Source organism: Macaca fascicularis, chromosome 9, assembly GCF_037993035.2.
Source record: "Macaca fascicularis isolate 582-1 chromosome 9, T2T-MFA8v1.1".
NCBI lineage: Eukaryota > Metazoa > Chordata > Mammalia > Primates > Cercopithecidae > Macaca > Macaca fascicularis.
This window is the reverse complement of record NC_088383.1, coordinates 13,917,005-13,929,805: the sequence shown is the minus strand read 5'-3', so window position 1 is coordinate 13,929,805 and position 12,801 is coordinate 13,917,005. Positions and strand designations below refer to the sequence as shown.

Here is a 12,801-nt window from a genome sequence, read left to right as displayed (position 1 = left end):
TTTGCTCTGTGTATATTCTGGTTAAAGGGCCGACCTGTGTCTTTAGAGCATTTCCTATATTTGGCCCTATTCTAGTGTTGTGTTAAGTACATGGACTCTGGAGTCCAAATGCTGGGGGCTTAATCCTGGCTTGGTCATCTTGTAGCTTTGTGATCTTTGGTGTCAGTTAACCTCCCTGTGCCTGTTTCCTTATCTGTAAAATGAGGATAATAGTTATATCTAATTCAGAATGTTGTTTGGAGAATTAATTAAAATGACATATGTACAGTCCTTACAACAGTACTTGGCCCATGGTCAACAATGACTAAAGTTTAGCAATTCTTTATTATAACTTGGCAATGTGTGCTGTGAGTCTGCCTGCCCGGAATATAAACCATTTGGGATCCCTGCTCTCTTTCTCTAGCAAACCTGCAGAACACCTGCTAAACAGCTCATATAGACTGAATAGTGTCTCCCTCCCACCTCCAAATTCATATGTTGAAGTGCTAACTCCCTAATGTGGCTGTATTTGGAAATAGGGTCTTCAGGCAGGTAATTAAATGAGGATGTAAGGGTGGGGTGATAACCCAATAGGGCTGGTGACCTTGTTAGAAGAGGAGGAGACCAGGGCTCACTCTTTCTCCATCACACACAGAGAGAAGGCCACGTGAGGACACAGTGAGAAGGTGGCCGTCTGTAAGCCAGGAAGAGAGGCCTCACCAGTAACCAACCCTGGCACTTTAATCTTGGACTTCCTGCCTTCAGAACTCTGAGAAATTAAGGTCTGTTATTTAAGCCACCAGTCTAGAGTATTTTATTATGGCAGCCCTGGGAGACTAATAGCATTATGAAATTGCATAATTTAAATATTCAGGCTGGATGTGGTGGCTGACGCCTGAAATCTCAGCACTTTGGGAGGCTGAGGTGGGAGGATCGATTGAGCCCAGAAGTTTGAGACCAGCCTGAGCAACATAGCCTGTCTCTACTGAAGAAAAAAAAATCATCTGGGGTGGTGGTGTGCCTGTATTCCCTGCTACTTGGGAGACTGACCTGGGAGGATCCCCTGAGCCCAGGGGAGGTTGAGGCTGCAGTGAGCCCTGATCAAGTCACTACTCCAGCCTGGGTGACAGACGGAGACCTTGTCTCAAGAAAAAACAACAAAACGAAACAAGAAACCTGTTGCATTTAGAGATAAAGATGGAACTGTGGAGTTTTGAGTATCTTCAAAATCACTCACTGATGTGAAAAGGTGTTTGGGATCTACTTCTGAATGTATTTCTCGTGTGTACAGTGTTGAGAAAATGGAAGCAGGGATTATGGAAACCATCTAGTTTTAAGAAAATCAGAGCCAAATGATTGCTTTTTGGAATCTTTTATCAAAGCTTTTCTAAGATCTTCATTAAATAATAAGCAAATCTGAGAGAGCACGAGAACTAAAAAACCTTTTCAGCCCACACTGAATTTCCTAGTTAATCTCTGGGAAGATAAAGTCAGATTTGGTTTCTACGTATTTTCACTCTGAAATGCAGAGAAAATGTAAAAACTTAGTAATCGTGCAAATTAAGAGTCATTCTTTTATGAATGCCTTGCGTTTACAAACAGGCTTTACGCCTGGCAAACTCGGACCCCTTCCATAGTGGGGCGCCAGGAGAGGGCTGGGCCGCTGTCCCCGAGTCAGGGCTAGCTGGATCCAGGCGTCCCCGCCCCAGCCAGCGCCGGGACCCGCCCGAGTCCCCGCCCCTCCCCCGCCCACGCCCCAGCCGCAGGGGGCAGGGCGGGAGGCGGGCGCCCGGCGCGTCCTGTCCCCCGGACCCTTTTAAAGCGTGGCGCGCCAGGGCCGGGCATGCCGAGCCCCGCGGCGGAGACAGCGGTGCGCCCAGCTCCCAGGAGCGGCGCGAGCAGCCGAGCGCCCAGGGCTGCCCTTCCCGGGCCGGCGGGCTCCCCGGGCTCCCCGCCGCCGCCCCGTGCGCCCCGGGAGGGCCCGGCATGCTGCGCCAGCTGCTGCTCGCCGCGCTCTGCCTGGCGGGTCCCCCAGCGCCCGCGCGCGCCTGCCAGCTGCCCTCCGAGTGGAGGCCCCTGAGCGAGGGCTGCCGCGCCGAGCTGGCCGAGACCATTGTGTACGCCAGGGTGCTGGCGCTGCACCCCGAGGCGCCCGGCCTCTACAACCACCTGCCCTGGCAGTACCACGCCGGCCAGGGGGGCCTCTTCTACTCGGCCGAGGTCGAGATGCTGTGCGACCAGGCGTGGGGCAGCATGCTGGAGGTGCCCGCCGGCTCCAGGCTCAACCTCACCGGCCTGGGCTACTTCTCGTGCCACTCCCACACCGTGGTCCAGGACTACTCCTATTTCTTCTTCCTCAGGTGAGCCCGGCGGCGCCGCCACCTCTCTCTCCCTTTGCGCCACCTCCCGAGGTCGCCGTTATCTGGAGCCAGGCCGGTAACTCCCAGGGCAGCCTGTCGGTGCCAAATGAGAATGCCCCTGGGGCGCCTACCCCTTGCCTCCTTGGATCTCTCTTGCTCCGCCTGACGTCTCTACAGACACCCTGGCTACCCCTGGTAAAGGCGGTTTAAAAGATAGGAAAGCTTTCTGTGCCTTGTACACAGAAGAGCATTGCAGGCAAAAGCTCAAAGCGCTCTCCAACAGTCCCTTTGACTCGCGTCTTTAAACTGGCCTCAATGGGAGTAGATTGGGACGGTGAGAAGAACAATCTTTGAAATCAGTCTGTGGCTGGCATTTTGGCTCTGCCTTTCCTAATCGTGATTCTGAGCCCATTTCTTGATACCTTCTCAAGAACTTCCATAGCCTCACCTGTGTAAAATGAGAGGCAGGGCTGGTTGAGCGAAAAACGTAACTCATGCAAAGCACCTGGTGCAGGTTAGCGGTTGACCAGCTGTCCACTCTCCCCTCTTCCCCACTTGCTCAAATGCCAAGATGTGATAGTGTGGAATGTAGCCCAGGATTGCTTCATTATCTCATGTCAGCTGCCAGGTTATTTGAAATAGCAAAGGTTTATTGGGGGTAGGGAGTTCTGCTGCAGGTAAAATCCTGGGTAGCAATGCTTTGAGGGGTGGAGAGGTCAACCAGGCAGGAGATCCTCTCTGATTCTAGACCACTGGAATCCTCTAAAGTTCCATGAACATTGGCCTGTGGTCAAGATGGAATGCATCTGCCTAAGAACTCAGTCAATTCTCATTGACTACTGAATTCTTCTGAAATTTGAATAGAGAGCACCAGGTAGAACCCTAAATTCTTTGACTGGCTTCAACTGAATTTGGAGAGTGATATAAAACAACTGAGAAAAACATCAAAATGGAATCTAACCTATCTATCAAGATAGAGAATTAATCCACTGTTGTGGTGATCAGTGGTAGTTCCAGTTTTGCCAGTCTGGGAAGTAGCACTAAGGATATTTGGAATGAGGCTGATGTGGGTCTGCAGATTCACTTTTAGCTCGCATTTCTCTGAGAAAGAAAACAGTTCTACGAAGTGGTGTTTGTAAGTGCATGGCAACACATGTTTTCCATATTGAAGCCAGAATATCTAAGTTTAAAAAACATGTCTTGCGTTGTGTTGGCTTGAGTGGTTCAGCTAGATTAAGTTTTTTTCTCTATATATATATTTCAGAGAAGTGTAGTTTCTAAATAAAGCTAGTGGGGCTGAGAGAGTGCCCTTCTCGATACAGAGAAACTTAGGGTTTCATGTTTTTAATTAGGAAAAATACTGAGATACCATCTATAAAACTATTCAAAACCAGAACTCTGTTCTCCAAAGAAAAAAGAGCCCAAGTATTTGAACAGGCTTTTTAAAGAAATTTTTATCATGAAATACAGTTTGTCCAGTGGTTCCGTGGTGCTCAGCCAATTCTCATCTTTTTTACTCTACCATGTTTACAAAAGTTAGGAAAGAAATACAAAGACAGTAGTCTGACATTCTCATTTCACAGGGCTGTCTTGCCTTGGAGTGTGTTAACAACTACATACAAATCATTCCTCCTCTGTTATTCTGGGACCTACTGAGAGGAGACTGGACCTCTGGTCACTGTCAGGGGTGAGGGTGGCAGTGGAGACTTGCTGGTGAGCCATACATGTTGTTTTTTTTAGACTGGAGTGTAACTTTCATCTCTTTCTTTTTGTGACTTTTTAAAGAATCATTCTAATTGATTTATGCTAGGCCTTTAAATATGTTCACTAATATGTATACTGCATTTACTTTGTACCAAGTGCTTCATTTACTTAGTTTTTGATGCAATGCTTATGACATCATCAAACAAGTAGGTGCTATTTTTTTGAGATGGCATCTCACTCTTGTCACCCAGGCTGGAGTGCAATGGTGCAATCTCTGCTCACTGCAACCTCCGCCTCCCAGGTTCAAGTGATTCTCCTGCCTCAGCCTCCTGAGTAACTGGGATTACAACAGTGTGCCACCATGCCCAGCTAATTTTTGTATTTTTAGTAGAGACAGGGTTTCACCATGTTGGCCAGGCTTGTCTCGAACTCCTTACCTCAGGTGATCCACCCACTTTGGCCTCCCAAAGTGCTGGGGTTACAGGCGTGAGCCACCGCACCCAGCCAGTACTATATTCTTTTTACAGATTAGAATACTGAGGCTTAGAGGAGTTAAGACATTTGTTTCATGTCATATAGAAGATGAATAGCAAAGACAGAACATAGGTCATTACAGCTGGCCTTTTTTTCACCAGGAAATAAGGAGCCCTCTTTGAGAAGGAAGACCCCTTGGGGGACTTGGAAGACAACACAAATAGACAAACAGGCACCACACAAATACTTTTCTCCATACTTTGCTCAAAGTCGTCTTTTTGAAAACCTTAAGGATAGACTGATGTAGTGTGAGACAAAGAAATAATTAGAAGTAGTAACTCTTCTAATGAGAGCCACGCCAGACATTGATGTGAAACTGGCAAGCCCATCGCAGTTGTCTGTGACTCTTGATTAAAGTTGGTACACCCTTGACTGTCGAGTCTACATGTCTGCCTTTTTTTCCCTCTTCTCCATTAGGATGGATGAAAATTATAACCTCTTGCCTCACGGAGTCAATTTCCAAGATGCCATCTTCCCGGACACTCAAGAGAACAGAAGGATGTTTTCTAGCCTTTTCCAGTTTTCAAACTGTTCCCAAGGGCAGCAGCTGGCGACTTTCTCCAGTGACTGGGAAATCCAGGAAGACAATAGGGTAAGAATCGGCTAAATCCTGTGCCACAGCAAAACAATAGCGTAGCTACACCTTGTGTGAATTTTGTGACCAAAGGAGTCAAGAATACTCTTCCAAAAGCCCAGACCAGAGAGCATTATTGTATACCCTCTCTCTCTCCTACTATCCTTTCTTGCCTCCCAGCTGTTAAAAAAGACCGTTCCTAAACTTTGGATCCCTGAAGCTTTACTGTTGGATAAGGAGTTCTTCCCAAAGTATGAGAACAGGATGAGATGAAGATTGGCATGCTGAGCCTTAGTTTCCTCTTCTACAGACCGGGGACAATAGTAGCGTCTATATCAGGCTTGTCCAACCTGCAGCCCAGGACAGTTTGAATGTGACCCAACACAAATGTGTAAACTTTCTTAGAACATTACGAGATTTTTTTGCAATTTTTTTTTTTTTTGCTTATCAGCTATCGTTAGTGTTAGTATATTTTGTGTGTGACTCAAGACAATTCTTCCAATGGGGCCCGGGGAAGCCAAAAGATTGGACACCCCGATCTATGTCAGAGGGCTAATGCAATATGATTTAAATGTGTAAAAACTATAATTATGTAAATCCGTTAGCATAATGCTCGAAAGAGTAAGTGCTCAGTGCCTGTGAGCTGTTACGACTGTTCCTGACTGTGTGATTGTTATCGACAGCGTAGGGCTCTAAGGAATTGTCTCAGAGGAAAGGAAAAGTGCTGAGGGAAATGAAATGAAATTGCTATCACAGCTACCACTCCTGTGATTCTTAACCGCAGTTGGTAAGACATAGAGGTGCAGGATGGCCAAGGTGGTTGCAAAATGTAAGGGTCGCATCTTAAGGGTTGGGATCATTTTGGGAATGAAAATATAAGAGAGTCTTCTGCTCTGGGCCAAATGCCAGAGTTGGAGGAAAATTTTGATGATCATCACTCTTCCAAAGCAATGGCATTGCCACAACCAAGTTGGGGTGATAGTGGGGGGCAGGCCAGTCTAGGCCTCTGGGGCAGTGACCCATCTCTTCCAGTCCCCCTGATGGAAGACATTTTTAGGGTAATGTGACATACTGCTGGAGAGAGTTCTGATGTGGGTATCACATGGAATAAGGACTTTTTTTGGTTTTTTTTTTTTGCATTAATGAACCCGTTTGCACATGTTAAGAAACTCCCTTCTTTCTATCCATCAAGAAAAGTTTGAGGGAAGTGTCTTTCTCTTGTCTGATGGGATGGCTTAGGGTAGCTGCCTTGCTCTTCCCAATCCCTAGTGTCCTTTTTATTTTGTTTTCCTTCCAACTTTTATTTTAGGTTCAGGGGCTATGTGTGTAGGTGTGTGATGTGGGTAAATCACGTGCCGCTGGGATTTGGGATGCCAATCGTTTCATCACTCAGGTAGTGAGCACAGTACCTGAGAGGTAGTTTTCCATCCTCACCCTCCTGCCACCCTCCACCCTCAAGTAGGCCCCGGTGTCTATTGTTGCCTTCTTTGTGTCCATGTGTACTCAATGTTTAGCTCCCATTATAAGTGAGAACATGCAGTATTTGGGTTTCTGTTCCTGCATTAATTTGCTTAGGATAATGGCCTCCAGCTGCATCCATGTCTACAAAGGACAGGATTCAAAGGGAGCTTTGCCCAGGGCTCCCTGGACCCTGGAGGCCTTCTTCATGCTCTTGCACAGAAGCTGTTCCTGTAAAGGGAAGGTACGTCCAACTACGGGAAATGATTTATTCTTCTTTGACATATGCCTGTAATCCCAGCAGTTTGGGAGGCTGAAGTGGGGGGATCACCTGAGGTTAGGAGTTCGAGACCAGCCTGGCCAACATGGCAAAACCCCGTCTCTACTAAAAATACAAAAATTAGCCGGGTAAGGTGGTGCGTGCCTCTAATCCCAGCTACTCGTTAGGAGTTCGAGACCAGCCTGGCCAACATGGCAAAACCCCGTCTCTACTCAAAGTACAAAAATTAGCCGGGTAAGGTGGTGCGTGCCTCTAATCCCAGCTACTCGGGAGGCTGAGGCAGAAAAATCGCTTGAACCAGGGATGCAGAGGTTGCAGTGAGCTAAGATCACACCATTGCACTCCAGCCTGGGCGACAGAGCGAGACTCCGTCTCAAGCAAACAAACAAACATTCCTCAGCTCTACACTACTGACAGTAGTCTAGACTTTTCTAACCCCTTCCTGATAGTTTGCCAGAACTTTCTCAACGTTTGTCAAGTATTTTGCCCCCAGTGTGGCTCCAAGCACCTGTTTTTATTCTTCCTTTTCCCCTTCTTAATCTTTACTGTTGTCTACTCCATGTTGAGTTGGACACAGCAAGTCTAAGCCTGAGTATCCCAAGCCTGAGTCATACTTAATTTTTTCCAAGTGAAACCTTTTTAGGCTTGTCCCTTTTGTTCTCCATCTTGTGGGAGCTTTGCTTATATGACTATGTTATAGATTTATGTCCAGAGATGTTATTCTGAAAATACTCGAATAGGTTAGCCCTTAAAATCTTAAGCCACATAACTTTTTAGCACTATGGTCACATCATCTAGCTACTAACATTTTTCTGGAATCAGATTTTTCCATCATTTGGGAAAAACAAAGAACAATAGGACCGTGGAGAATTGTTTCAGTGTGAAGGCAGATCCATTTCTGTTGATCAGATGTAGATCTTGGGGGAGAATTCCTTTCCCCTTTCCCTTGAATCACCCTGGCCTCTTAGATAACAAAGTGTGGGAGCGTTCCAGGCTTGGAGGAAAAGTGGAAACTTGAGGCGAGGAAGAGAATTATTTCACTTTGCTGAGCTGCTGTGGAGCAGAATTTAGCTCAACCTGGGGGACCCTGCACGTTTCCAGACCTTTGCTTATGCCATTTTTATTCCCTATCCACTTTGAAAGGGATCACATCAAAGCTACATAAAATTAGCCCATTATGGGCTGATTGCAGTGGCTCACGCCTGTGATCCCAGCACATTGGGAGGCTGAGGCGGGCCCATTACCTGAGGTCAGGAGTTCGAGACCAGCCTGGCCAACATGGTGAAACTCTGTCTCTTCTAAAAATACAAAAATTAGCTGAGGATGGTGGTACGTGCCTGTAATCCCAGCTACTTGGGATGTTGAGGCAGGAGAATCGTTTGATCTTGGGAGGCAGAAGTTGCAGTGAGCCAAGATCGTGCCAGTGCACTCCAGTCTGGGCAGCAGACCAAGACTCTGTCTCAAAACAAAGCAAAACAAGAAAAATTAGCCCATTAGTTTAAAATTTGAAATTAAAATTAAATTGACTTTTTAAAGTTTTGTGATGCTCCCTAAAATATTTTTACATACCCTAGAGTAATTAAAATAGTTGTGAGTTATTGACTACTACTTGCGCCGCCTTCTTTTTTTTTTTTTTTCTTTTGAGATGGAGTCTCACTCTGTAGCCCAGGCTGGAGTACAGTGGCGTGATCTTGGCTCACAGCAACCCCCACCTCCCGGGTTCAAGCAATTCTCCTGCCTCAGCCTCCCAAGTAGCTGGGATTACAGGCACCCACCACCATGCCCAGATAATTTTTATATTTTTTGTAGAGATGGGGTTTCACCATGTTGGCCAGGCTGGTCTCGATCTCCCAGCCTCAAGTGATCCTCCTGCCTTGGTCTCCTAAAGTTCTGGGATTACAGGCGTAAGCCACCACACCCCGCCTCTAGATGCTGTTGATGCTACTGTTCTTTAAGGTTCCATTCAGCTTGGACAGTGGATCCAGACTGTAGTTATGAAGGGCACGTTTCATTCTCTTCGCTGATAGTTCTCGCTTTCTCTCTGTTGGAGGATCTGGGACTCTAGAGTCGATTTGGAGGGTAGGAGATGGAAGAGGAGGAAAAGCTAATGGAGGGAAACTTTTGCAAAGCATATGCAGAGCAACATTCAACTCAGTCTTTGGGAGCAAAGTCCTCCCACACTCTGCTTCCTTTCCAGCACCTCTCCATCTTCAAATATCCCACCCACGCATTAGTAAATAGCAACAGGATCTTTCTTTCAAAAGCTGCCAAGATGTCAGCAGTGTTAGTACGTGTTCACCGCCTCTGGTTCAGTGTCATGGTGTTAATAGGACTTGGGGGGATATCTTTGGCACGTTGGAACATCCGCCAGATTTACTGGCAGAGCTCTCTCCACACCAGCCAAGGACATTTTTCCTTCCTCATTTCTCTCTTGCTGGACAAGTGCAACAGTCAGAACAGAATTTGGATACTTTTCCCTCTCTGCTGGTACTGTCCCCTAGGACCAAGACCCAGACCGACCCATACTTATATCAGTCTGTCACAAAATGTCATGGGATTGAAAGAAAATCTGCGGAGGTCTTGCTATCATTTTCTTCTTTCTTCTTTTGGCGTTGGGAAGGACGATAGGGGTGTTACCCTTCTCTAAGCTGCCTTGGAAGGACTGTCAACTTGTAATCAGAAGATCTCAATCGGCTCTGCCATTTCTGGAGGAATGACCATGGGCAGATCCCCTAACTTCCCACAACTTCAGTTTTCCCTTCTATAGAATAGAGCCTGGAACAGATAAACTGTCTCAGGGTGTTCTAAGGACCTAATTAGAACATACTTTTGAAAACACTTTTCTAGAGTGATGCAAGCGCTCATTACTGGAAGCTGATTATTCTCAAGTATTGTTTTAAAAACCACATTAAAAAAAAAGTTTGAAGAGCTGCCTGCTGCTGTCCAGGGGGTCCTGAAACATCCCATGGAGGAGTGCCAACATCAGTAGTGACGGGTTTGTGCTGGAGATGGGAACAGATGGAAGGGAAGCTATCTTGCGTACTTTTTTCATTCAACAGAATTGATTGGGTTCTGTGCAAGGATGACGTTTAAAAATATAGTGTATTGAATTGTTAACAGATAACACACTCATGTGGGTTCTCTACTATCTCTGACACCCATCCACACAGTCCCCACACACCCTCCAAATAAGTAGCCATTGTTACTAGTTTCTTGTATAAACAGTCAGTGGTGTTTTAAAAATTATTATTTCAATCAGTTCTAGGGAACAGGTGGTGTTTGGTTGCATGAATACATTCTTTAGTGGAAATTTCTGAGATTTTGGTGCACCCATCACCTGAGCAGTGTACACTGTACCCAGTGTGTAGTCTTTTATCCCTCACCCTCTCCTACCCTTTCCACTGAGTCTCCAGGGTCCTTTCTTATTCTTATGCCTTTGCATCTCCATAGCTTAGATCCCATTTATGAGTGAGGATATAAAATGTTTGGTTTTCCATTCCTGAGTTACTTCACTTAGAATAATGGTCTCCAATTCCATCCAGATCTCCACAAATGCCATTATTTCATTCCTTTTTATGGCTGAGTAGTATTGCATGACATATATAAACTACGTTTTCTTTATCTCAATGGAGTTGTTTGTTTTGTTTTGTTTTGTTTTGTTTTTTTCTTTTGAGACAGAGTCTTGGTCTGCTGCCCAGGCTGCAGAGCAGTGGCACAGTCTCAGCTCACTGTAACCTCCGCCTCCCTGGTTCAAGCGATTCTCGTACCTCAGCCCCCTGAGTAGCTGGGACTACAGGCACCCGCCACCACGGCCAGCTGATTTTTGTATTTTTAGTAGAGATGGTGTTTCATGTGTTGGCCAGGCTGGTCTCAAACTCCTGACCTCAAGTCATCTACCCACCCCAGCCTCCCAAATTGCTGGGATTATAGGTGTGAACCACGGCACCCGGTCCTCAATGGAGGTTTTTTTTGTTTGTTTGTTTTTAAATCCAAATATGTGTTATTACCATCGTCTTTGACACAAATGGCAGCACACTGTGTACATTTCACTACACCTTGCTTAATTCATGAGTAGATCTGGGAGATCTTTCCATATGCATGGCCTGAGGGCTAGACCGGGTGAGAAAAAAACATAAGAAAGAGACAGAAACGAAGGACTTTGTCCGTAATAAGGGATTTCTCCTGGAGTTTTTGCTACACAGCTCCATGATTCAGCCCCCTTTGGGTCAGATCCCCCATGCTTCTAATTGTTTAGTGTTCAGAGTTCAGGCGGGTAGGGTTTTGGGTTTTTTTAAACTATATGCAGAGATTTCAGTTAAAATCAGTGGGAATCAGAGTATGGTTGGCTTGCTTCATCTTGACTGGTGCTGGCGTTGACGTTTCTATCTGACTATCTCCATTAAGAATGTGTGTTCAAAGCCAGGAGTGGTGGTTCAAGCCCGTAATCCCAGCAGTTTTGGAGGCTGAGGCGGGCAGATCACTTGAGGTCAGGAGTTTGAGACCAGGCTGGCCAACATGGTGATACAACATGGTGAAACCCCGTCTGTACTAAACATACAAAAATTAGCCAGGCATGGTGGCATGTGTTTGTAATCCCAGCTACTTGGGAGGCTGAGGCAGGAGGATCACTTGAACCTGGGAGGCAGAGGTTGCAGTCATTTGAGATCGTGCCACTGCACTCCAGTCTGGGCAACAGAGCAAGACTCCCTCTCAAAGAAAAAAAAAACCAAAAGAAAACAAAACAAAAAAACATATGTTCAAGCTTTGATGGAATATATAGCACGGAGGCAAAGAAATGAACAGTATTTATTTTTTGATGATCAAAAGCAAACAGGAATGGGACAGGATCTGTAGTTTCTAAAGTGAGATTTGAACCCCAAATAGACTGAAAAAAGAATCAGAACTCATTTCATTCACATTTTTCAGAAAGGGCTCTAAAACAATTTAAAGGTATCCCCACAAGTGTGCTGAGATCCTCAAGTTTAACAGATCATTTGGTCAAAAACAAAGATACTCATTCCTTAGAGATGGAGGGAGGTAGCTTATGGTCAACAAGTATTTGAGCACCTGTTAAGTAGATCTCTGTTTCTTGATTCTTCTTTGATACTGCACCCAAACTCAAAAGTGGTGGTATCTTAAAAATTTGTTATAATGTAGAATCTGAAACCTCATCAATGAACTTTCTGTATTCCTACCTGAAAATACATTGGCCTATCTTGTACTTTGAATGGATTTCTTACTCATGCGTGATTTCATAACATGATGCCCTGACCGTTTGGAAAATAGTAGTTTTACCGCATTATGCAGACCTTCCAAATGCGGTGAGATTTAATTATACGATATAAAAATCATATTTGTTAATATCACTATTGATCTGATGGGGGAAAGACTAAGTATTGGCAAACTGTCAACTCATAGTGGCAACTTTCCTAAAATTCTAATTTTTGCTTGAGAGCTCACACTCAGTCACTGGCAACCAATACTGTCCGTTGTTTTCTTTCAAGTGGCAAGCTTACGTTATTCACCTTCAAGAAATTGTCTACCAAATACCCAAATCTGAATAAATATGGTTGGCGCTTTATTTCGTTGTTTCAAGTAAAAATAGTGTTTCATGAAGAAAGCCACTAGTTCAGCTCAGAACTCGAAACAACCATCGTACTTTGCTATGCGGAGGGCCTTTATGTGTATACTTCATTTCTTCACACTTGGGTGTATTAACAATGTGTATGCAAGGGTCAGGATTTAATAATTTTTACTGCTTCAGTGAAGACATTGTTAAACTGGCATTTTTTTTTTTTTTTCTGCTTGCACCTGGCACTGAAGAATACAATGACTACTAGAATCATCTGGTCCCACTGTCTTGATTTGCGCTATGAGGCCGGCAGTTTAACTTACCTTGCTGTTGCACCAGC

General features: G+C 45.3%; 1 protein-coding gene across 4 annotated transcripts in view; it reads left to right on the top strand.

Moving 5' to 3' along the window:
• The window catches only part of CCDC3 (coiled-coil domain containing 3), a 149,645-nt gene that overhangs the window by 45,712 nt on the left and 91,132 nt on the right, over nucleotides 1-12,801 (top strand). For 2 of the 4 annotated variants that reach the window (XM_005564635.4, XM_074001029.1), the window contains exons 1-2: nucleotides 1,823-2,339; nucleotides 4,995-5,169. In XM_005564635.4, the coding sequence (XP_005564692.3) occupies nucleotides 1,966-2,339; nucleotides 4,995-5,169 (549 nt within the window). In that variant the 5' untranslated portion in view covers nucleotides 1,823-1,965. Of the gene's footprint in view, nucleotides 1-1,822; nucleotides 2,340-4,994; nucleotides 5,170-12,801 lie in introns of those variants that run through there. The other 2 variants (XM_045399554.2, XM_045399555.2) reach the window with 1 other exon arrangement.